The sequence below is a fragment of the Trachemys scripta genome, chromosome 14, assembly GCF_013100865.1.
Source record: "Trachemys scripta elegans isolate TJP31775 chromosome 14, CAS_Tse_1.0, whole genome shotgun sequence".
Lineage (NCBI taxonomy): Eukaryota > Metazoa > Chordata > Testudines > Emydidae > Trachemys > Trachemys scripta.
In genome coordinates this window covers 4,973,769-4,998,604 of record NC_048311.1, presented here as the reverse complement: position 1 = coordinate 4,998,604, position 24,836 = coordinate 4,973,769, and the positions used below count along the sequence as shown (strand labels likewise).

Below are 24,836 nucleotides of genomic sequence, written 5' to 3'. Positions count from 1 at the left end.
CAAGATAGGGATATGGGTTCCGTCTATCGCCCCACCACAGTTTGGGAATCCCATTGCAGCAAAGCCATCCACTATGACCTGCACGTTTCCCAGAGTCACTACCCTTGATATCAGCAGGTCTTTGATTGCCCTGGCAACTTGGATCACAGCAGCCCTCACAGTAGATTTGCCCACTCCAAATTGATTCCCGACTGACCAGTAGCTGTCTGGCGTTGCAAGCTGCCACAGGGCTATCGCCACTCGCTTCTCAACTGTGAGGGCTGCTCTCATCCTGGGATTCTGGTGCTTCAGGGCAGGGGAAAGCAAGTCACAAAGTTCCATGAAAGTGCCCTTACGCATGCGAAAGTTTCGCAGCCACTGGGAATCGTCCCACACCTGCAACACGATGCGGTCCCACCAGTCTGTGCTTGTTTCCCGGGCCCAGAATCGGCGTTCCACGTCATGAACCTGCCCCAGTAACACCATGATTTGCACATTGCTGGGGCCCGTACTTTGTGAGAGGTCTATGTCCATGTCAATTTCCTCATCACTCTCGTCGCCGCGCTGCAATCGCCTCCTCGGCTGGTCCTGGTTTTGCTTTGGCATGTCCTAGTTCTGCATATACTCCAGGACAATGCTCATGGTGTTCATCGTGCTCATAATTGCCACGGTGATCTGAGCGGGCTCCATGATCCCAGTGCTATGGCGTCTGATCTGAAAAAAGGCGCGAAACTGACGGAGGGAGGGAGGGGCGACTGACGACATGGCGTACAGGCACAGGGAATTAAAATCAACAAAGGTGGCTGTGCATCAGGGAGAAACACAAACAACTGTCACACAGAATGGCCCCCCCAAAGATTGAACTCAAAACCCTGGGTTTAGCAGGCCGTTGATTTCACGGAGGGAGGGGAAGCAAATGAATACAGAATAAATCTGGTCCATCTATTTTTTACATCTTAAGCTGGCAGCAGACGGTGCAGCATGACTGATAGCCATCGGCATCTTCTGGGTGCTTGGCAGAAAATGATGTACTATGACTGATAGCCATCATCGTCAAGAATCAGATGCCCAGCGTGGAAAGTTTGGTGCAGTATTTCTTAGAGAAATCTGCTGAAGAACTTTCCCGGGTGCCTCTGATTGAACTCACTGAAGAGTACGATGACAATGGTACCAGTCGTAATACACCATCCACTGTCAAAAGGCAAGGGGCTGCTGCTGTGTAGCAATGCAGTACCGCGTCTGCTGGCACCCAGATGATATATGGTGACGGTGAGCTGAGCTGAGCTGAGCTGAGCGGGCTCCATGCTTGCCGTGGTATGTTGTCTGCACAGGTAACCCAGGTAAAAAGGCGCAAATCAATTGTCTGCCGTTGCTCTGACGGAGGGGGAGGGGCCTAACGACATGTACCCAGAACCCCCCCGTGACACTGTTTTGCATCTTCAGGCATTGGGATCTCAACCCAGAATTCCAATGGGCGGTGGAGACTGCGGGAACTGTGGGATAGCTACCCACAGTGCAACGCTCCGGAAGTCGACACTAGCCTCGGTACTGTGGACGCGGTCCATCGACTTAATGCACTTAGAGCATTTTATGTGGGGACACACACAATCGACTGTACAAAACCGATATCTATAAAACCGGCTTCTATAAATTCGACCTAATTTCGTAGTGTAGACATACCCTCAGGGAGGGTTGAGTCCCTTCCTGTCTCCACCACTGGCTGCTGCTGCTGTCTCTATCGTGAGCTCAGAGCCCGGGCTGAGCCGCTGCTGCTCCCCAGCAGGATCTGTGGGGGGACAGACCTGCACTAACCCCTCTGTGCCCAGCCTGGGAGGACTTTCTCCGGTGGCTGGAACCAGCCCTGGGGCAGCGCCGGGCTCTGCCGAACCAAGCCCCTGAGCCGGAGCCTGCAGGTGAGGGGACAGACCCGGGGGAAAGGGCTGGTGCTGGGCAGGAAAGTGACTCTGCACCAAGGCCCCTCCTCGCCCCAGCTCCGCTCCCGGGCGGGGTCTGCGAGTCCCAGAGCTGCTGCCCTCTCTGACACCCCCTCCCAGGCTCTGCTCCCCTGAGTGCTTGCAGGAGCCAAGCCAGCTCCGGGAGAGCGAACGCCCCGGGCCGGGCCAGGGACCGAGTCTCCAAGCCCGAGGGGAGTGGAGGGGGCAGGAGGGAGACAGGGGGAGTGTCTGGCAGGGGCAGCAGGAGCAATCAGTGGGGAGAGAGGTCCCGGCTCCCAGCCCTGCCCAGCCCCATTCCCTGCAGCATCTCGGGGCAGATTGACTTTCCTGGGGAGGAGCAGGGAGAGGAAAAGCCAGTTCCTGCCTCTGCCTGGTCCCCGTGCTGCTCGGGGGATGCGCTGCCCTGGGGACAGTGTCAGGGGGATCCCCCAGAGCATCTCCTTTGGTTCTGCTCCTTTCTGCGGTTTGGTTAATAGATTCTGTTCCTATTTTAACAACGTTTCAGTGGGTTTAGCGCTGGTGGCAGAGGCTGGTGTGATGTGACAAACTTCTTGGCTGTTACTGTCCTGAGCAAGCGGTTAGAACAGAGGATGCTCAATCCCAGATCTGCTGAAGTAGCAGTGCCTGGTGGCCACTTTACTCTTCTGTTACTTCATGTGTTACATACGCAGATGTTGATAATACGTGTAACTGCATATTTTAATTTCCTAGCCTTCTATGTAGGCCACATAATTTGTTCTGATACATTTCAATGACCTTCCTCCTTCGGACAAGCTGACTATTCTGGGCTGCCAAAATCAGGCTTTTCTAAAATGAATGCTCCTGTTGCTCCTTTGCATTGGTTGGGTGAGGGCCACGGTGCTGACCTCACCTCTTTGGCCTTTTGGTGAAACTACATTGCCTTGTCTCCAGGGGGGGATAGCTAATGCAGGTTAGTTAACACACATTTGCTAAGCAATGAGGACACAGAATACAAGGCTGACTCAGATGTTAAATGAACCATTATTGTTCATGGCTTGACAACTGTGATACAGGTTGTGTGGCTCACACTGCTCCTTTGCCATCAGAGGTATTTGCATCTGAGTGTCTGCAGCCCCTATTGTGTGGGTGTCATGGAAAACCAGCTAAAACATTTTAAACTAAAGGAATTACCAGAGGCTTCCTCCCACCCCCGCCTCGCTCTATTTCCCTTATCCCCTTCCGTTGTTAAGGGGTTGGCTAGATGGTCTGACACTGAGGCCTGGTCTACATTACAGAGTTAGGTTGTCGTAAGGCAGCTGACATCAACCTAATTGTGTCAGTGTACACACTAAGGAACCAAAAACCAGGAGAAAATTCCAAGCCTGCATTTCCCAGCAGCATTCTGCACTCAAAATCGTTTTCTCTTAGCTTTATCTTAGGGCTCAGGCTTTGTCTGCTTGGCTTTCTCTCTCTGCTTCTCTCTTGCTCCTGTCTCTCTGTGCCTGTATCTGTCTCTGGTGCATGCATACACACACAGATACCAGTCAAAGCCCTAGCCCCTGCATTTCAAGCCCCTTGGGCCACGATTTGACTTCTATGCCCCATTTCCATGGGCCTGTGTTTTGTTTCAGTCAGCTGATTGTGATGCCTTCTTTACATTGATTCTAAATGGAGGGCAGCAGTGAGACCTGACCCACTATAAGGTTTGGCCCAAACCAAACCTATATTAATAAGCTTAAGATTCTGTCCCAGGTATTTTTAGTAAAAGTCACAGACAGGTCGTGGGCAATAAACACAAATTCATGGAAGTCCGCAACCTGTCCCTGACTTTTACTAAAAATACCCTGAGGGTGGAGGACAAACAGAGTTCTGCTGGGGCTTGCAGCTGCTGTGGCAGGGGCTGACCGCTGCTGCTCCAGCCCCAGGGGGACTGACCCAACCCCAGCCGCTGCTCTGGCAGGCTGGGGACCGCTGCTCCGGCGGCCCCGGGGCTGACCACTGGTCAGCTGTTCTGGCAGCCACTGCTCCAGCAGCCCCCGAGGATGACAGCTGCTCCAGCCCTACCCTAGAAGAAGTCACAGAGGTCCCAGAAAGTTGCGGAATCAGTGACCTCTGTGACAGAATCGTAGCCTTAAATATTAATAACAGATCTGGTTGCATCTTAGCGTTCCCTTCCCACACTAATGGTTAATGAGGTCAGGGGCCATTCTGACACCTGGGAACACAGCAGGGAAGAGACACACTTGGGCTATGAATTGGTTGGGTAGTGGCAGAGGAGTTGCTATATTGGCTCTGTGGCACGAGGATTGCCCTTGGTATGGGCAAGTCTGAAAGCTAGTCATCGAAAGGGACCAGGGACTTTGGGTGTCCCAGGTTTTGAGTGTCCAGCTAGAGACATCTCACTGGGGGCTGATTTCCAGAAAGGGTCAAGCACCATTTCTGTCTCCCTGTCACAGGCCTGCCAACTCTTGTGATTTTTTTTTTTAACCACAAGTATCATGATATTGGGCATAGGCACTGACTCTGTGGGTGCTCTGGGGCTGGAGAACCCATGAAAATAAAACAGTGGGTGGTCAGCACCCAGAGGCAGCCTTGCAGGTCAGGGCCTCCCGCTCCCACCCACTGCGAATCAGCTGTTCCATGGCATGCAGGAGGTGCTGGGGAGAGGGGGAGAAGTGGGGGCAGAAAGAGGTGGGGAAAGGCGGGGGCTTGGAGGAAGAGGTGGAGTGTGGGTGGAGCCTGGGGAAGAGCAGGAGCAAGAAGAGGCAGCGTGGGGGCTTGGAAAAAGGAGTGGAGTGGGGGCGGGGCCTGGGGTGGAGTAGGGGTCAAGCACCCTCCCGGCAGCTTGGTAAGTCAGTGCCTATGAGATTGGGTGATTTTTTTCCCTTAGAGCCCCAGCTCCTGGAGCCCTGTGATTCCATGAGGCTCTCAAGTTTCTTTTTAAAAAAATTAAGTGACATTCTAGCCCTGATGGTAGCAGAAAAAATATGAACCCAAGAGACTCCAAAGCAAGGAGGCAAACAAAATGAATCTCAAATATAGTTTCAATATCTTCTTTAAATGGCAGAATTTTTCAAAAAAAATCCCATGATTTTTGAGGACTTATTCATGATATTTGGACATTGGTCCCTTGTGCTAGAACAGAAGAATGAGGAGGAAGAGACTTTAGCTCGTTAGGACAATGACAGAGCTGAGAACAGAACCCCGGTCTCATGAGTGTCTATCTCGTGACCTACCCACTAGGCCTCATGGCCTCTCAGCTGGCAGCATGCAGGGAGCCCTACTAGCACAATGTAGCATCGGTCTGTGACTAGAGAGAAAATTAAAGCATGATTTCTTCTCATAGAAAAGCCACGTGTCTGATTTTAACTCTTCACATTCAAAGACGAGTCAGCTGTTCCATATTAAAAGATCAGTACAAAAATCACACCTAGGTACATGTGAGGAACAAACGCTCCCTGTGTGCAGGGAGCCCATCTAACCCGGGGCTATTTCTACTCCAGAACTCTCTGATGGAGCCAGGGAAGGAGCCGGGCCCCTTGGATGCAGAGGAAGGGGAGAGTCTGCGAGGAATCTGCACAGTTGAGGAGCCTGTTAAATCAATTTGGAAACCAGGGCTGAGGGAAGGAAGCAGCTGGGATTTGCACCAAGGCCCCGGGAGCCTTCCCCACAGTTCTGCCCCATCTCACCTGGTCAGGTTTGCCCCAGCAGCGGTCACATCCTCATGGCTTCCCTGACCCACAAATACACCACTCTCCTCCTCCTGCTCCCCGTTCCTGAGTATTCAGGGTGTTACGTGGAAGCAGATCTGGTCCTTCTGCTTTGGGGGATTTGGCCCCTAATTTCAGATCATTGTTATTTATTTCTGCCGTTTCCCCTTCCCAAGGATTCTTTACTTCCCAGCGCAAGGAATGACTTGGAATTTTGACCCTTTATTCCAGCAGAGGATGGGGCGGTGAATGTAAAGGAGGAGAATTGTCCACAGGGGGTGGTGTTGGGAAACACCGAAGGGAACGTTTGCCAGATTCCTGAGCAGGTGGCGGCCTGTGAGAGTCGAGGCAGCTCAGGTCAGGAAAAGATCCCAGTGGAGGAGACACAGGGAAGAGCTACTTCCCCTGGCAGAGCTCTCAGGCAAACTAAAAATATTCAAGCCCATCAGAGAATCAGCCCTGGTGAGAAACCCTTTAACTGCCTTGAGTGTGGCCAAAGCTTCAGTGTGAGCACAGACCTTGGTAGACATCAGAGGATCCATACCGGGGAGAGACCCTTTAAATGCCTTGAGTGCGGGAAAAGCTTCTGTCAGAGCTCGCACCTTATCACCCATCAGAGGATCCACACTGGTGAAAAGCCCTACAAATGCTCTGACTGTGGGAAAAGCTTCAGTGCAAGCTCAGCCCTGATTGTACATCAGACAATCCACACAAGGGAGAGACCCTACAGATGCCCCGACTGTGGGAAAAGCTTCCACCTGAGCTCAACGCTGAGCACCCATCGGAAAATCCATACAGCTGCAAAACCCTATGAGTTGCCTTAAGTGTGATAAAAGTTTCTGCGTGCGCTCCTACCTTCTTATCCACAAGGCAACCCACACAGGAGATAAACCCTATAAATGCCCCAACTGTGGGAAAAGCTTCAGTGCAACATCCTACCTTATTAAACATCAAAGAATCCACACAGGAGAGAGACCCTTTAGGTGCCTTGAGTGCGGGAAAAGCTTCAATCGCAGATCAATCCTTCTTACCCATCACAGAATCCACACAGGGGAAAGACCCTACAAATGCCCCGACTGTGGGAAAAGCTTCAGTGTGAACTCAGATCTCAGTAGACATCAGAGAAGGATCCAAGGGGAGAGAAACCCTATAAATGCCTCGTCTGTGGGAAACTTCAGCAACAGCTCATGCCTTACTAGACATCGGAGAAATCACACGCAGTAGACAGCCACAATGTTTTGTTTTGTTTTGTTATTTGGTTCCCTTGTGGTTCTGCTCCAATCACATATCTGGGGACCGTGGGATCTATGGTTGGTTGGCTATGAGCGCCAGGGGAATGAGAGACTGGAGATTCATGCGGCATGATGGTGGGTGCCAGGGAGGGGTAGGGAATATTTGGAAGTTGAGTTGTTGCCTGATGGGCTCGGCCAATGGGAGCGGGAGCTTGGGTGCTGGTGGGTGGGTTACTTGGAGATTGGGATGGGAGGTAGAGGGGGAAAACTGTCCTGGAACTAACTGTTTTCCACTCCAGCAGAGACCAAAAAGCAACATGCCCCCACGCTTCCATCCAACTCACGCTTGGACACAAAACCTCAGCAGTGATCTCAGGGCTGTTTAAGCAGATTAACTTCCCAAAAGCACAGGTTCTGAGACGTGCTGCTCTGTTGATACCAGAGTAGGAGTTCGGTATGACTGGAATTCAGATCTTACATTAGCTGGTGAGTGGTATGAAGCCGGGTGCTTATTGCTTTTTGGATCCTGTTAGCGATGGAAGTGAAAGTTCTACAGAGCATCGTTGCATGTTCTCCATGATGTTGCCATCAAGGTGAAGGTGGCAAGGGATACAGGAGATTTTCCCTTCTGATTCCCATATTTTCTTGGGGTGGCTGAGGGCTGCCTCATTGTCCTTCCAGAATGTGGCTCAGCTTAACCCGCTGGAAACCAGGAAACAGAGAATTAGAGTAAACTCTCCCACACTGCACCCCCCACACCCAGCCCTAACTCTGAGCCATTGGGGTGGGGCCCCAATAAGTCCCTGTGAGGGGTGGCAGGACTGTCTTTTTCCCAAACAGGTGGAGAGCCGTGAAGAAAGTGCACAAAAGAAATGCTGGAGAAACTCTTAGGTACTGTCTAGACTAGGATAAAGGTCATGTTTAGGTCTCAGGCCTAGCAAACATGAGCCAGCTAACCCTGCCCAGTACTCAAACACTTCACCTGCTCCGGACAAACCACCGCAGCGGCCAGAGCTTTTCATCCAGTCAGCCTCTAGGAGAGGTCCCAGAGAAAATCTCTTCGGTTTGCTCTGACTGAGCCTCGCGGGGCAGGGCCATATGAGCTGCCAGAACGGTCCAGGCAATAATGCAGTATTGAGGGTGCATGGCATCATGTGAAATCCGGTGCAGAGGTGGGGTGCTGGGGGCACACAAGGGGGTGTGAGGATGGGGTGAAGCGCTCTCATTCGCCTTTCTTTCTGACGTATTTAGTGCAGTGTTAGCATGGGGAGGTGACTGCCACAGCCATAATCATGGCCTTGCAACTCTACCAGAGGCAGATCCAGGTCTCCTGGGGCCCTGGGCTGCAGCAAGTGGGGAGGCCCCAGTGCTGGAACTGGCCCCGCCCCACCTCTTCTGCCTGTGGCCCCACCCATAGCCCCACCCCATTCTGCCCTTTCCCCAACAGCCCTGCCCTCGTTCCGCCCACATCCCTGCCCTGTTCCACCACTTCCTCCCTTGCCCCACCCTCTGCTCGTTCCTTTCTGCTCCTCCCAGCCCCCTGCTACAGCCTCAAGACCGGAGAAGCGCTATGCTTCCACTGCTTCTCCAGCCCTGGGACCGCAATAGGGGGAGATTTTTCCAGGGGCCCCAAATTGGCCGGGGCCCCTGGGCATGGGCCCCATAGGCCCGTGTGGTAATCCACCACTAACTCTACAGGCTTTTTTGAAAAACTGTCATATATTCTTAGATTTTAGATCCAAGAGGGTCCACTTTGCTCAGCTACTCAGACTCCTTGCATAGCACAACCCCGAAGAAAAGGACCCTGACCCCACTAGTTGCAGCTGTCCCTCTCTTCAGATGGCAGTCTGAGCTCCGGCCACTGGCTATGTCTAATCTCCTGGTGATCCCAGCTATACCTAAAGCAGGGAGGGTCAGTGAGTCCATCAGAGGGGGAGTGATGGTAGAACATGGGGCTGGACATGACACAAAATGGCCGATTTTGTCAGGGACAGATCAGCCTGGTTTGGGCCTAGTACCTCCGGCCTGTTCCGATGACAGAGTTAAGGTTGTTGGAGGAATGGTGTGGGAGACTTTACCTTAACTCTCTGAAAACCAGGAAATATGGGATTACATTTAGCCACACTCCGAATTGTGGAAAGACAGGAAGCAACAGTGAGCAACCTTAACTCCACATTAGTGCTGTTTCTCACAGCGAATTCAAAAGGGTAATCCCCTCCCCTCCATCCAGCACTTGCCACTGGACTGGTGTTTACACCAAGTTACCCCTCTTTGTGAAATGGCCCCATTGTAAAGTAACAAGGGTGGATTTGCTGGAGATACTTTGAGGCCATTACTATTGAACGGATAGGTTCCCCAGGAAGCCATGTGTGTGGGACTCCATTGAGACATCCTTACTTCCCTTAATCCCAAAACCACTCTCCCTGCATCTTCTCAAAGTCCTTTGAATTGAATCATGTGTGATATTTGTAATATGTTTTCTTTCCAAAACAGATGTCTCCTCTGAATGTTTGCTTGTATGAACTGTGGAACATACGTGTTTTGAGACTCAGAACAGCGTGTTCTATGTAAGTATGGGAAACCTATATCCTGTAACATTTGAGTTATCTATTTTATTCTACTTGGTTAAGTATAGGGACCAATCAGGACAATAAGATAATGGAGTTAGTTGGTCAGATGTCACTGCGAGTTGTGTCTGTAGGGTATGCATTTGCTGTATTTAAAAAAAAAAAAAGGACCAAAATGGTTTTCTGGCAAGAACACCCCTAAACACCCAACCTTATTGTAAATTACTTCACGACTTTTATAGGAAGTAATTTTGTTGAAAGGGGTGTTTTTCTGCACCAAAAAATTAAAAATTCTGCACGTTTTAAAATTCTCATATTTTGTCAAAATAACACAATATAATCACACCATTTTCAATTATTTTGGTAATTTACTTCAAAATGCTTGTCAGCAAATAATTGAAAATGGTGTGATTATATTGTTATTGTGTTTCTGCATTATGTTGACAAATAAAATATGCAGAACTTTGCAGAATTGTTTTTTTATTATTATTTTATTTTTGGTGAAGAATTCACTCAAGAATTCTGTGTGGTGCAATCTGATGTGGGCAGCTCAGTGGGGGGTCTGGGTGCAGGGGGAATGGGACTCTGCAGGGGGGTGAAAGTGGTTAGGGCTCAGCGGTGGGGGGAGGACTGGGGCTTGGTGGGGGGGTCGGGTTGTAACTGGTTGGGGCTCAGTGGGGTGGGGATCCAGGTGTGGGAGGCTCCTTATGCAGGAGGTAAGGCTTGGGGGGGTTTCAGGGGGCTCCTGATCCAGGGGGATGCAAAGGTGTGGGGGGGTTCCAGGTGCATGGGTGGGGGCAGGGGTCATTGTACATTGTACAGGGAGTTGCTTCCCCTGTCCACCGAACCCAGACCCCCCCGCACCCTTCCCCCACACACACCCAGACCCACTCCCGCAGCAGAGCTTCCGGCAGCCAGGGGAAGTTTCTGGGGGTTGATCTGACCCAACCCTGGCTGCATTGTGCAGGGGGAGGGATAGCTCAGTGGTTTGAGCATTGGCCTGCTAAACTCAGGGTTGTGAGTTCAATCCTTGAGGGGGCCACTTAGGGATCTAGGGCAAAATCAGTACTTGGTCCTGCTAGTGAAGGCAGGGGGCTGGACTTGATGACCTTTCAAGGTCCCTTCCAGTTCTAGGAGATGGGATATCTCCATTAATTATTATTATAAATCACCATTCTCCTCCCCCACTCCCCACTAATGTCCCTGGGTGCCCCAGGGTATCCCCAGACCCCGCCCCCAAGTGATTTTCCTCTCCCCGGGCTGCGGGAACTGAGCATCTGAGCTGCCGGGAGGTGAGTGAGTACTGGTGCAGCTTCTCTTTGCTTCCCCGCAGAAACCATTTTCTGCAAGGAAGCAAAGGGAATGGGGGGAGCGATGATGCATTTTTCTGCTGCGCCGCAGTGTCGCAGATTTTTTCCAGGAGTAAACCCTGTCAGCCAGCTCACCACAAAGAAATATCAGCTACAGACTCTTTGCAATACTCCAGTACCATCTACTGGCTCCTTTGGGGAATGCAGCATGGAAATTCAAAGACAGAGGCCACCCTGGATCCTACGTGTTTGTCCGTGAGACCCTCTGGAAGAGCATAAAAGAAGAGACAAGGGCCATATGCTCTTTCTCTCGCTCCACACTCTCATCCATTCAACTAAAGCGACTGGATACTACCACAATCTGCCCCAGGGAGGATGCTGGCAATGGCATAGTGTATTGAAGACAGGTTGTAGACCCCTCGAACTTCAAGCAACAAGCACCAGAGCCAAACTCTCAGCCTGAACTCAGCCCTTAACTAGAAACGTGGGAGTTAGAAGGATCCTGGTGCAGTGCCAGAGCAGACAGCTGAAACCTGAAACAATGGAATAGACAAAACCGTTGGAAAGGTTCCGAAAAGAGCTAAAAGAATGATCTGAGCAGATTAATTCCCCAACTTTCTCCAGAACCTGGGGGCTTTCAATGCTCTCTCCAACTGCCTCTGTACTCACTAGATATCCTAGCTCATATCATTCATTTTTCCTCCTTTCAGAACCAACTGAATTTTGGCTAGCATCTTGGGCCATTAACATCAGTAGGGTTACTCCTGATTTACAGCGGGGAGAGTGAGAGGGGAATCAGACCCAGTGACTCCAAACTGATTTAGTTAAACCAGTGCAAAAGTCAGTGTAGAGATGCTAATTTCACTGTCTTATTTTGATTTTTAGTGTAAACTGATTGGGAACAGGTTTAAGTTAAATTGGAATAAGCTGCTCTTCAACTGAAATAAGAATAGCAGTCATGGAGAATGTCTACACAGGGGTTTGCAACAGTTCAGCTAAACTGGTTTAATTAAACCCAGGCTTGCCCACCACAATTTTAGTCCCACGAGCAGACATCAATTGATCCAGACTCTGAGACTTGATGCTATGGGTTTTTTATTGTGGTGTGGACAGAACCCATGAGACACCCCTAAAGGCCACAGTCACTTTTGAAAATGGGACATAGGTTCCTAAGTTACCTATGTGCTTTATCCTTGATCTTTACAACTGGGGGAGAATCGCCTGCCCCAGATATGAGCAGTGGGGGCAAGAAACCTAAGTGGCTTCATGATTGAGCTTGATAAGTTTATGGAGGAGATGGTATGATGAGTCTGCCTACAATGGCATGTAGCCAATGTGTAATGACTAGTAGCAAATATCCCCAACAGCTAATGATGGGAGACTAGATGGGGAGGGCTCTGAGTTACTATAGATAATTCTTCCCCAGGTGTCTGGTTGGTGGGTCTTGCTGAAATGCTCAGGGTCTAACTGATCACCATATTTGGGATCAGGAAAGAATTTTCCATTGGGTCAGATTGGCAGACACCCGGGGGTTGCCTTCCTCTGCAGCATGGGGCATGGTTCATTTGCAACTTTAAACTAGTGTAGATGGTGGATTCTCTGTAACTTGAAGTCTTGAAACCATTATTTGAGGACTGCAATAACTCAGCCAGTGGTTATGGATCTATTACAGGAGTGGGTGGGTGAGGTTCTGTGGCCTGTGATGTGCAGGAGGTCAGACTAGATGATCACGATGGGCCCTTCTGGCCTTTCTATGAATCTGTTCAGGTCACATTTTCAAGCTTTTATCTGCAACGAGGGCTAGAAACTTGCCTTTGTTTCAAATAAAGCTGCACGTCTCACACATTCACATGTCTCCTGGAGATGGGGCTTTAAGGAAAACATCAAATATTGTGAGACTTGCAATAAAATCACCAGAGTTGTCAACAAAGGGGAATTATTTATATTTACTTGGTAAGATGACATCAGCGCAAACAGTTTCACAAGCTCTGAGTTTTATTTGGGATTTTGTTTTAAATGGGTTTGTTTTTCTAGGTAGGCAAAAAGGAAGGGAGTGAAATTCATAGAGTTCTTGGTCCTTCAGTTTCCAGACAGAATCAGGATGTGTTGTAGGTGGTGGAGATCTTAATAAAGGATGGAGTTCCAGCCATCTGATGTGTCCTGACTATCTGATTGCCCGTGGAGTCATTTGTCTTTCTGCTCCCACTGCACTCCCTGCCTGAGTAGACTGTCAAACTCCCAGCTGTTATGCTGTTACCTGACACTAATTGCATATGTTTAGATATTAAGCTGGGCTGGGAATGCTCAGGGTCTGGATGGATGCCAGAGAAGGCTGTGAAAGCCACAGGGGGTGGTGACTTGGGGCAGTGATCCATTCTTAGATCAGCAAATTAACAACCTGCTCCTGGCACTCCAGCTGTTGACCTGTGTTTCCCAAGACAGGAAAGCGAAAGCTAACTCAGCTCTACTCCCGGGAGGCACCTTGGCTGCCATGAACCCTGCCCTGCGCCGCCAGCATGGGGTTGTTTGTTCGAGCTGCCAGGGCCCCTATAAGATCCCGGTGACCTTTAAAGGGTGCAAGCACAAGTTCTGCCGCTTCTGTGTCACCCCCTTCAAGGGGGAGTCGGGCACAGCCACCTCCTGCCCCCTGTGTCACAAGGCCCCTAGGCACGGAGAGGACAAGCCCCAGGGGCAGCCAGGCAGTGGGGCAGATGAAGCTGAAAAAATCAGTCTGGAAGTGGGCGAAGAGCCTGAGGTGGAGCGGGAGTGCGGGGAACACCAGGCGGTTCTGGACCTGTTCTGCACAGAGGATCAAACCCCGATCTGCATGAGCTGCAGGGACTCCCAGGCTCACTGCGCTCACACTGTGGTTCCCATTGAGGAGGCTGCCCAGGAGTACAAGGTAGGGTGCTGCCGTGCCTCTGCTCTGTGCCTCTGCTTTCAGCCTCTCCCTGTAGCTGGCAGCAGTGATGGTGAAATTCAATACAAAGCCCAGGCACCACTTACACGAGAGACCTCCTGCCCCACGTCTGCCCTACGCTGCTGCCAGCCCTAGGGAGGGACAGAGAAGCCTGGCAATAGTGCCCATGAGCCAGGAAACAGCTGTGCCCTGCCTCCTTTAACCGCGCTCCCACCAGGCCTGTGACAGCAGCCCCGGTTCCAGCCGAGCGCGCCGGCCTGACGCTGGCCAAGCACCCCCGGCCCCAGCGGCTCCGGCCCAGCTCGGCTCGGGCCCCAGGGCGCCGGCCCCGGTTCTGGCCCCAGCAGCTCCGGCCCCAGGGCAGCAGCCCCGGTTCTGGCCGAGCGCACTGGCCCAGCCCTGGCCGAGTGGCCCTGGCTGAGCACCCCTGGCCCTGGCCCCAGCGGCTCCGGCCCGGCTTCGGCCCCAGGGCAGCAGTCCCGGTTCTGGCCGAGCGCACCGGCCCAGCCCCGGCCGAGTGGCCCTGGCTGAGCACCCCTGGCCCTGGCCCCAGCGGTTCCGGCCCAGCTCGGCTTGGGCCCCGGGGCGCCGGCCCCAGTTCTGGCCCCAGCAGCTCCGGACTGGCTCGGGCCCCAGGGCAGCGGCCCCGGTTCCGGCCGAGCACGCCAGCCTGGCCCCGGCCGAGCACCTCCAGCCCGGCCCCAAGCCCCGCGACTCCGGCCGGAGCACAGCCCAATTCCTGGGCTCTTGCTAAAGCTGGCCCTGGTCAGGGGATGGGGGGGGGGTTGGATGGGTCGGGAGTTTGGGGGGCTGGTCAGGGGGGCAGGGGTGTGGAGAGGGGTCGAGGCAGGCAGGGAGCAGAGGGGATTGGATGGGTTGGGAGTTCTGGGGGTCCTGTCAGGGGGCGGGGAGCAGTTGGATAGAGCATGGGCGTCCCGGGGGTCTGTCTGGGGGAGGGAGTGTGGATATGGGGCGGGGGTGTGGATAAGGGTCAGGGCAGTCAGGGGACAGGCTGGGTCCTAGGGGGGCAGTTAGGGTGGTGGGTTCTCAGGCAGGGGCAGTCAGGGGACAAGAAGCAGGGAGGCTTAGATAGGGGGTGGAGTCCTAGGGGGCAGTTAGTGGCAGGGGTCCCAGGAGTGGGCAGTCAGGGGACAAGGAGCGGGGGGAGGTTGGGGCTTCTGAGGGGGACAGTCAGGGGGTGGGAAGTGGGAGGGAGTGGATGGGGCGGGGCAGGGACGGGGCTAGAGCAGGGCTCCTCCAGTGTCCTCTTTTTTGATTGTGGAAATATGGTAACCCTACACTAGCTGTGCTTTTCTTGCCAGAGGAAGCTGCAGACAGCAGTGGAGCTCCTGAAAATGCAGATGGAGGAAGCTTGGGAGCTGAAATACCAGGAGGGAAAGAAGACAGCTGACTGGAAGGCAGGGCCCCATGGTTTTAACCATTCACAAGCCTACTGCCACTGCAGGTTTTCCGGGGGTTCTGGCAAATGTCTGCCAGGAGGAGGCTATGTCCCTTTGGGATTAGCCATGCATGAGGGCAGATGTAGTGGCTGGTTTTTCGGTGGGGTTTAGCATCCCTGGCTCCCACTTGGCTAGGTCCCCCAGCCCTTCCGGGAATCAGCTCTCTCCCCCCCCGTCTCCCGCAGCAGCTGATAATACGCTGCAACCCAGTAATTGTGAAACACGTTCTCATTCTCCAGGTTCTGCTGCCATCGTGTGGCCATTTGATGTAATTGCTGTTCAGTTAGCACTTCCTATATGTCCCCTCCCCGCCATCCCACTATGGCAAGATACCGATATTACTTATTTATTTGTATCCTTATAGCACCAAGAGGCTACACCCATGATCAAGGCACCATAGCGCTAGGGTGCTCTCCAGACAGGGAGCTCTCAAGGTCCCTTCCAGCCCTACATTTCTATGATGCTCTGATAAGAGAAAGCCCTTGCTCCCAGAGAGTTTAAAATCTAAATAGACATAGGGTGGGAGTTGAAGCAAAGGTACGGAGATTTTCCCAGGGTCACCCAGTGGCTCGCCGGTGGAGTAGGGAATAGAATCCAGATGTCCCGAGTCCCAGTTCAGTGCCTGATAGGGACACAGGACCGGAAGAAACTTCCTGGGTCATTGAGTCCAGCCCTTATCGCAAGCCACCCCATCAGAGCATCCTGTTCGTAAACTGACTAAGCTCCATCTGCAAACCGGTCAGGTTGTTTGCCCCCACTGCTCTTACTGGGAAGCTGTTCCAGAGCCTTGCTCCTCTGATGAACCGCTTCTTCCCATCCTCCAGACCCAGTGAGTCTCGTCATGCCTATATAGACCAGAAACGCTGATGCAGCTGCATCTCCATTCTTTTTTTTTTAATTAAAAATACTGGTCACTGAAAACCTGTTTGTCAATCGTAAGAAGGGAAGTGTCAAGCGATGATGAGCAGGTGTCGCTGTGTGAGGAGAAGGGGCTGTTTTCTGGAGTGAATCATCTCAAGGGAACCTAGTAACTCACTCTTGATTGATGGGCGAAAACATCCCAGGTGTTGTTTAAAGAGATGGAATCCCTACTTGATGTGTAGTTTGGAGCAGGTAAAAACTGCACAGCATGGAGAAAGGTTATGAGTCGACAGTGTGCTCTTGTTGCCAAGAAGGCTAACGGCATTTTGGGCTGTATAAGTAGGGGCATTGCCAGCAGATCGAGGGATGTGATCGTTCCCCTCTATTCAACATTGGTGAGGCCTCATCTGGAGTACTGTGTCCAGTTTTGGGCCCCACACTACAAGAAGGATGTGGAAAAATTGGAAAGAGTCCTGCGGAGGGCAACAAAAATGATTAGGGGGCTAGAGCACATGACTTCTGAGGAGAGGCTGAGGGAACTGGGATTGTTTAGTCTGCAGAAGAGAAGAATGGGGGGGGATTTGATAGCTGCTTTCAACTACCTGAAAGGGGGTTCCAAAGAGGATGGATCTAGACTGTTCTCAGTGGTACCAGATGACAGAACAAGGAGTAATGGTCTCAAATTGCAGTGGGGGGGAGGTTTAGGTTGGATTTTAGGAAAATCTTTTTCACTAGGAGGGTGGTGAAGCACTGAAATAGGTTACCTAGGGAGGTGGTGGAATCTCCTTCCTTAGAGGTTTTTAAGGCTTTGACAAAGCCTTGGCTGGGATTATTTAGTTGGGGATTGGTCCTGCTTTGAGCAGGGGGTTGGACTAGATGACCTCCTGAGGTCCCTTCCAACCCTGATATTCTATGATTCTATGAAAGGAGCAAGACACTTAAAATCCCATAAATCCCATAAAATTTCCAAGTTCCGTATTTGCCTGCTCCACAGCTAGGGCTCCTATGCACTGTGATAAGCCAATTAATAATAGTCTTTGGGGCTTTAATATGTGACGTCCATCCCATGGCAAAAAAACAAGCACAACACCTGCCCACCACTGGACCGCACACCATGGCTTTGATTACTGTGCCATATAAAGGTTTTTAATTAACATTGCTGGTCATAGGTGCTGAATTCCCCTCTGCATGGTGGATGCTCGACCCCTCCCCGCCCCGGCCCTGCCCTGCCCTGCCTCTTCCCGCCCTGCCCTCACTCCACCCCCATTCCACCCCTTCCCCAAAGTCCCTGCCCCTTCCTGCCCCTATTGCACCCCCTACCCCCAAGTCCCCACCCCTGCTCCGCCTCTTCTCCGCCTCCTCCCCTGAGCACGTCGGCATCCCTGCTCCTCCTCCTCCCTCCCAGAAAGTCCTAAGCTGTTAGGCGGCGGGAAATGCTGGGAGGGAGGGGGAGGAGCGGGGATGTGGCGTGCTGGGGAGGGGAAGGAGGCGGGGAGCTTGGCTGCTGTTGGGTGCGGAGCACTCATTAATTTTTCCCCAAGGGTGCTCTAGCCCCGGAGCACCCATGGAGTCGGCACCTATGTTGCTGGTTAGTAATACAGGAGACCCAACCAGGCTCAGGGGCCCCTGTATGCTCTAGTGTCTAGAGCAGGGGTTCTCAAACTGTGGGTCGGGACCCCAAAGCAGGTCATGACCCTGTTTTAATGGGGTCATTAAGGCTGGCTTAGACTTGCTGGGGCCCAGGGCCAAAGCCGAAGCCTGAGCCCCATTGCCCAGGTCCAAAGCCAAAACCCTTGGGTTTCTGCCCTGGGCAGCAGAGCTCAGGTTACAGGCACCCTGGCTGGAGCTGAAGCCTGTGGCGGTGGGGCTCAGGTGGGCTCAGGCTTCACACCCCCTCCTGGGGTCGTGTAGTAATTTTTGTTGTCAGAAGGGGGTCGCGGTGCTATGAAGTTTGAGAATCTGAGCACTGAACTGAGGCTCTGGAAAAACTGGTTTCTATTCCTGGCTCTGGCCTGCTGGGTGACCCTGACCTATCACCTCCCTGCTCCGTGCCTCAGTTTCCCCATCTGTAAAATGGGGGTAATGATATCGACCTCCTTTTAGAACACTTAGAAATCTACTGATTCGTCCTAGCTCTTATATGGCACTTTTCATCCATAGATCTCAAAGATAAGACCTGCCTATTACTGTGCTGGACATCGTCCACACACTGTGTAAGCAACAGCCCCTGCCCAAAGAATTAACCATCTAAAGAGTCAAGACACACAAAGGTGGGGGAGAAAACAGAGGCAGAGGTGAAATGATTTGGTTGAAGTCGCATAGCAGCTCAGTGGCAGAACAAGAAGTAGAACCTTTCAGGGCTAGCCCCTGGGCCATGTTGCATCGCTACCCTCTTTACATTTATCCCTACCCCAAACTGGCTGATATTTTTCTGTGGTTGTTTTCATTTTTTTTTTTTTTTACTTTTAATGAAGGAGAGGACGCACTATCAGAGAATGTGCATTGAGTTTGAATTTGAGAAGCTGCACGAGTTCCTGAATGAGGAAGAGGAGCAGCTGCTGCGGAAACTGAGGAAGGAGGAGAAAGAGACCCTGAAGAAGCTGCATGGGAATATAATAAAGCTCTCAGAACAGTGCTTCTCCCTGCAGAAGCTGATCACGGAGATAGAGGAGAAGTGTCAGCAACCAGCTGCCGCGTTGCTGAAGGTGAGAAACTCCCCCATCCCGTCAATCCATGCTGAATTAACGGGTATCAAACCCCATTGGCATTGGATCTAATGACCAAGGAAGAAAAAGCTCTTTCAGTTTTATTGTTACCTAAATAATAAAACCCCAGTCTGGAGGGTCCATCTGCTCCAGAATTTCTCTTGCTTTTGTTAAAGGAAAGTTCCCATGTGCCTCGCGAGAGCTGCCATGTGACCATCTCCATAGGATCAGTGCTGCTGATGAAAGATTGCTAGAGAATTGTTGCTCTTCTACCCCTTCTCCCACATCCCTTGTGCAATCTTTTGTAGACATCCATGTGTCTGCAGCTGCTCCGTAGTTGTGCTTGCACAGCTTCTCTGCCCACAGGCCCACGAGATCCAATATCTCCTGTCTGCTCCAGGCAGAAGCACATCTGGAGCGTGTAGCCGATATGTTCCGCTGGGCAGTTGCAGATAACAAGGGAGAGGTGCTAGGTGTGGTCACCCTAGGGTGACCAGATGTCCCAATTTTATAGGGACAGTCCTGATTTTGGGGTCTTTTTCTTATGTAGGCTCCTATTACCCCCCACCCCCGTCCCGATTTTTCACACTTGCTGTCTGGTCACCCTAGGTCGCCCAGCTGGGCAAGCAGGAAAAAGGCCCTTCAAAAATATGCAGGAATTGCAAAGGAGGTGGGGCGGCTTCGGGTCTCTGTGACCCTTGAGCAGTGGAGTTCACAGTTTTGACCAGAGTGGCCACTGTCGGGCATTGTAGGATAGCTGCTGGAGGACTGTTAGGGTCAACATAGGTCACACAGTGTCTACACTCGCTCTGCATTGATCATGGCTCACCACAGGGGCATGCACAGGGGAGGGCAAGCAGGGGCACGGGCCACCCAAAAATCTGTATGTCCCTGCAGCCTGGGAAGGGAGGAAGCAGCAGGGTGGCTGGCTGCTGGCTGAGCGACTCCTCCCCCCACCCCTACAGCTGCTACTTCTCCTTCCCTGTTGCTGGAGTCCCACATGTTGCGTTTGCCTCCAGCACCTGACTCACCTCGCCCATTCGGGGAGGCTAGCCCCTGGCCCACCGCTTCTGCCCGAGGCCCCGCCCCTCCCCCTCCAGAGCCCCTGAGCATACCATGCAGCCACCAGCCCCCCTGCCCAGCCCTGGGCTGCCCAAGCGCTCCCAGCCCCAGAGTGCCAAGGTTGGGCGGCCCGAGCACCAACCCCAGCCACCCTGAGTCTCAGGCCACAGTCCAGTCCCCCCTAGCCCCAGTCTAGGGCAAAGGGGAAAAGAGTGGGAAATAGGAGGGGTCTCGGGGAGGGGGCCACACCTGGCTGTTTGGGGAGGCTCAGCCTCCACTGGCCTGTGATACCCACCAGCCATGCTTGCGCAAGCCGCTGGCTCACCGCTGTTCAGGGAGGTGGCTTCACTGTGTTGCCATAAAGGGCCACTTACATTGGCTGGAGACACGTGCGCAAATAGATTTGATGCAAGTCGATGTACATCGATCCAGTATTGTAGCATGGACCAAGACCAAGGTCTTCCTGGCAGTGGTACAGGCGAATAAAGAAGGATATTTTTGAGGTTAAAGCACTGGCGCAGGACTCACAAGACCTGGGCTCGATTCCCTGCTCTGCCACAGATCTCCTGTGTGCCCCGGGGCAAGTTACTTAATTGCCTCTCTTTGTAGAACGGGGTTAATACCAGTATAACCTGATTGGTGTTTGCAAGTGTAAATTCATTGGGTGTGAGCCTCAGCTGGTGAGGATCGGTGTTTCACTGACGTCGGTGGAGCTCCACTGATTTTCACCAGCTGAGGAGCTGTCCCATTAATATTTATGAGGTGACCAGACACTATGGTGATGGGAGTCCTTCTATGAAAACAGGGGTGGTGGGAATCACAGGCCAGGGGAGGCTAAGCCTCCCCTAACCCAGGCTGTGGCCCTGCCTATGCTCTGCCCCAAGGACCCGCCTCCCTCCCCCACTCCCTTGAAGCCGACTGGGGCTCAGGTCCAGCCAGCGGCCTGGAGCTTGGGGCTCAGGCTGGTAGCCCAGGGTCAGGGCGGCCAGGGGCCGGGGTGGCTTGGGCCAGCTAGCGGCCCGGGGTCAGGCCAGTGGCCAGGGCAGGGAAGGAGTTTGGGGCTCTGGTGGGTGATGGGGGCAGGGCCTCAGGCAGAAGGGGTGAGGCCAGGGGGCTAGCCTCCCCGAAGGGGGAGTTCATGCGCCACCTGTGCATACAACCTGATGCATGCTTTCTATACTCCATCTATGCACTGTATACGGCATGTCTAAAAGCTCTTAGGACCAGCTCCTCAAATGCATTTAGGTACCTAACTCCCAGTGGGACTTTACCACTTACCCAGCAGTAACACATTTTCAGCATAGGAACAGAGAAGGGAAACTGGGAGGTTGGTGTCCCTGCAGGGGCAGAGTTAAGCTTATTTGGGAGCCTTTAACAATGCTTTCCACATTCTCATATGTATGGGAACTCAGAAGAGCTATAGAATGCAAAGTTATTGTTGAGTATTACAGTTCAAGAAAGGATCTAGTTCATGGTGCAAATAGTGTGAAAAAAAATCAGTGAATATTGGTTTCCTCCTGTCACTGCAGAATGTGAATTCCTCTTTCCATTTTCTCCTTTTAGGATGTGAAAGACACATTAACCAGGTACTTTTTGCATTGACTCCAGTTAGAAACTTTGCATAAATGTTTGTCCTGAGCCCATGAGTGATAAGTTGGGCTGTGTTCTTCTTAGGAGTGAAAATATTCAAGTGCAGGAACCTGAAGCTGTGTTTACTGAACTGAAGAACATATACAACATTCCTAACATTGATATTATTGACATTCTAAGGAAATTCAAAGGTAAGTAAAGACTGTTCCTCTATTCAAGTCCCCAGATGTTTCATGATCCTCGCACCATGGAATTTGCCATGAAATTCAAACCTTAACCTCAGAACTGTTCTCCAGACTATCAGTTTCCATTTAAAAAAAATTAAAAACAGCTCGCATGATTAGCAAGAAAATATTATAAATGCAACCTGAGGGTAAACTGAAGCAGTGATTTTTGCCTGAGTCTGCAGATAGCCTGACTCAATAGCTCTAAGAGTAGGGAATTGCTCTTATTCATCTCAATGGAGTGTCGACTCTGAAATCTAATGATAGTGATATAGGAGGTGACATTACCTGTTTCACTGCCAAGCATTTTGCACAGAAACATCCAGCTAATGTTGGCTTGCTTGTCCCACAATGTCAATCTGCCTCCCGGTGCTTAAAGCCCCAGGTTCCAAAGCTTTCAGCTCCCTCTTCTGAACACCTTCTATGATGCCACCATTGGAGCAGAGATCTGCAGCACATTGTGAACTGAAAAGTGCTGGTCTTGGTATGTTAAGACAATCCAAAGCCCACTGAAGTATATGGGACTCTTTCCTCTGGCATTGGTTGAGGCCCCAAGCAGAACTGGTCTAAGTAAGGTAATACAGGGCAAGAGAAAAGAAGGAGTCATATCCTCATTTTTACAGAGGGGAGCCTGAGATGCAGAGTTTAAGTGACTCACCCATGTCACACAAACAGTCTGTGGTAGATCTGTAAATTGAACCCAGATCTGCTGGCTCCTTATCCACAAACCCAACTTTCCTTTGCTCCTTGCCACCCACCACAGCCCAGTTTAGCTTTCAAGACTCCTACTCTATGTAGCCGAAATATTAATGGAGGTGCAGTTTAATTTCCCTTTAATCATCATGACCAATCCTTGCCCCCAGCAGTGACTCTGTGACATTTTCTCTCTCTTTTTTCCCCAGTGGATGTGATTCTCGACCCAGACACAGCTCACCCCAACCTCATCCTGTCTGAGGACAGGAGAAGCGTGACACATGGAGGCACGCGACAGGAGCTGCCCAGCAATCCCGAGCGATTTGATCCTTATATCATAGTGCTGGGCTCCAGGAGGTTCACGTCAGGGAAGTGTTACTGGGAGGTGGAGGTGGGCGACAAGGTGGAGTGGGACGTGGGGGTGTGCAGAGAATCTGTGGGCAGGAAGGGGCAGGTTATATTGTCTCCTAGCAACGGATTCTGGAGAGTTTGGTTGAGGAATGGAGATAAGTACAAGGCCCTGATCTCCCACCCAACCCCCCTCACTGTCAGCGTGCGGCCCAGCCGGGTGGGGATTTTCCTAGACTACAAGGCTGGCGAGATCTCGTTTTACAATGTGACAGACAGGACCCATCTGTATTCATACAGCGGAGCCTTCTATGGGGTTCTGCGGCCTTTCTTCAGCCCCGGCCTCCATCGGGGAGGTGAAAACACTGCTCCGCTGACAATCTGCTCAAAGTCTCTGGACTAGCTCCAATAGGAATCAAAAACACACACATGGAAGGAGCACCAAGTCAAAAAACTTCCCCCTCCACCAGTACCTCCCCCCACTCACATGCTCTCCTCCTGCTGGGGCTCTGATCTGGCTCCATGGGGAAGGGGCCATTGCAGTGGTGAGGAATGCAGGAGTAGATTTGGTCCCATTTGGCAGGAGATGGTGAAGTGGGATACAGACTATGTTGATTACCCAAGGGATTTCTGGGGGAGGAAAGTAGCCATGAAAAAATATGTAGCAAAATGACAACTCATTTGGCTAACTTTTAGAAAAAGTGACTAATAATAATAATAAAAAAAAGTTGGTGACAATTTTACCCTCTTTTTTTAAATCACAAGTTTTATTCAGTGTTTTTCACCAAAATGTTGACATTTGAAGCAGTTTTGACCAGCTCCATACGTGGCTGAAAAACACAGGCTGTGGGGAATTCAGGAAAATGTTGTCAAATTCCCCCCCTTTTTTTTCTTAAATCAAACATTTGAATTTTTCATTGCAGTTTCAAAAGCGGCTCTCGTGATCAGTGATTTCTGGGGTGCCTTAAAGCAGCCACACTGTTTTCAGAGGGAGGTTAGCTGAGCAGCCCCTTTCCTGGTGTCTGAATTGGGGCACTCAAAACCAAAGGTACTGAAATTTTAGGCACTGATCCTGCAAACACTTAAACACATGCTTAACTTTGTGCAAGTAAGTAATGACATTAGTGAGTCCTGCAGGTAACTTCAGTGGGACTGCTTACATGTGCAGAGTTAAAAATCATGCAGTTGTAGAGACAGGGACTTAGGCTGCTAAAATTGAATGATAAGATAATGACAGTGAATGATGCTAGGAACACAGGGAAAATGCCACACAATGAACCCTAAAATTATTGTTTTCCTTGATTCTGCTGCTGAAGAGACCAAAAAAAAAAAAAAAAAAAATCCAAAAGCTGCCTTTAATGGCATAACATTAGATCTTACATATGTGTATGAAGCTACCTTTGCTTAGGAGCTGGCACATTCCACAAGATTTTGCAAGGGATCTGCAGATGTGTCTAACTTCAAAACCTAAAACTACAGCTGATCAAAAATAAGAGCTATTCAAACAGTTTTCAGAATGGATTCCCATTAAATTTCAGTGGGAATTGTGTAGCTAAATCCCAACTGTGCTTTAAAAAATCTCAAATATTGTTTTCTAGAGGTACAAACTTGTTCAGCACTGAAACTGAAGTTTCATCACTTAAATTTATTTAAATCTTCCACCATTTAAAACTTGCACTACTCAGGTTTCTGGAGTAACAGCATGCTCATTACCAGTCTGATCCTCTGAATCAACAGAAAGAATGCTATTGTCCATCGGGTTTGGAACAGACCTCAAAACTAATTCACCAGAGACTTGAGCAATAATTTTTGTGTGTGTATACTGTAAAAATATTTAAAATGACGGGTTGGCAATAGGTAAAATAAACCACAGTTAAGATTGTAGTTAAATTGTGGTTCAGTGTTGAATTCTGTGAAATCAATTAAAAATAAAATGCATAAATTGTTAACACTTTGCATCTGTCTTTATCAAAACATTTTTACATGGATATCTTGGGGGCAAAGAATTAATGTCTTATTTGATAAGTCATAATTTCTTTAGACCAGTGCTCAATCTTATTACACAGGAGGGCCATATAAATCCAAGTACAACCTTGTGTGGATCAAACAGATTCCACATATTTTAATAAGATTTAAAGTCCCCCATATTGATTTATATTTTAAGTTCAGTTTGTTTCATATGTATTTAGATAGTTTTCTTCTATATACAGTAATGACAAAACACTAATGAATTGGCCATTAGTATATTGTGTTGAAGCA

At 50.8% G+C, this 24,836-nt stretch overlaps 1 protein-coding gene and 1 pseudogene across 2 annotated transcripts in view; both read left to right on the top strand.

Moving 5' to 3' along the window:
• LOC117887180 (E3 ubiquitin-protein ligase TRIM39-like) overlaps positions 1 to 24,510 on the top strand; it is a 36,018-nt gene extending 11,508 nt beyond the window's left edge. The window contains exons 2-8 of one of the 2 annotated variants that reach the window (XM_034789508.1): positions 9,331 to 9,404; positions 13,153 to 13,616; positions 14,957 to 15,052; positions 18,430 to 18,660; positions 21,286 to 21,308; positions 21,397 to 21,503; positions 22,439 to 24,510. In XM_034789508.1, coding sequence (XP_034645399.1) covers positions 13,206 to 13,616; positions 14,957 to 15,052; positions 18,430 to 18,660; positions 21,286 to 21,308; positions 21,397 to 21,503; positions 22,439 to 22,980 — 1,410 coding nt within the window. In that variant the 5' untranslated portion in view covers positions 9,331 to 9,404; positions 13,153 to 13,205 and the 3' untranslated portion in view covers positions 22,981 to 24,510. Of the gene's footprint in view, positions 1 to 9,330; positions 9,405 to 12,211; positions 13,617 to 14,956; positions 15,053 to 18,429; positions 18,661 to 21,285; positions 21,309 to 21,396; positions 21,504 to 22,438 lie in introns of those variants that run through there. The other variant, XM_034789509.1, reaches the window with a different exon arrangement.
• On the top strand, positions 5,824 to 7,975 carry LOC117887586 (annotated as a pseudogene).
• Positions 24,511 to 24,836: the final 326 nt, after the last annotated feature.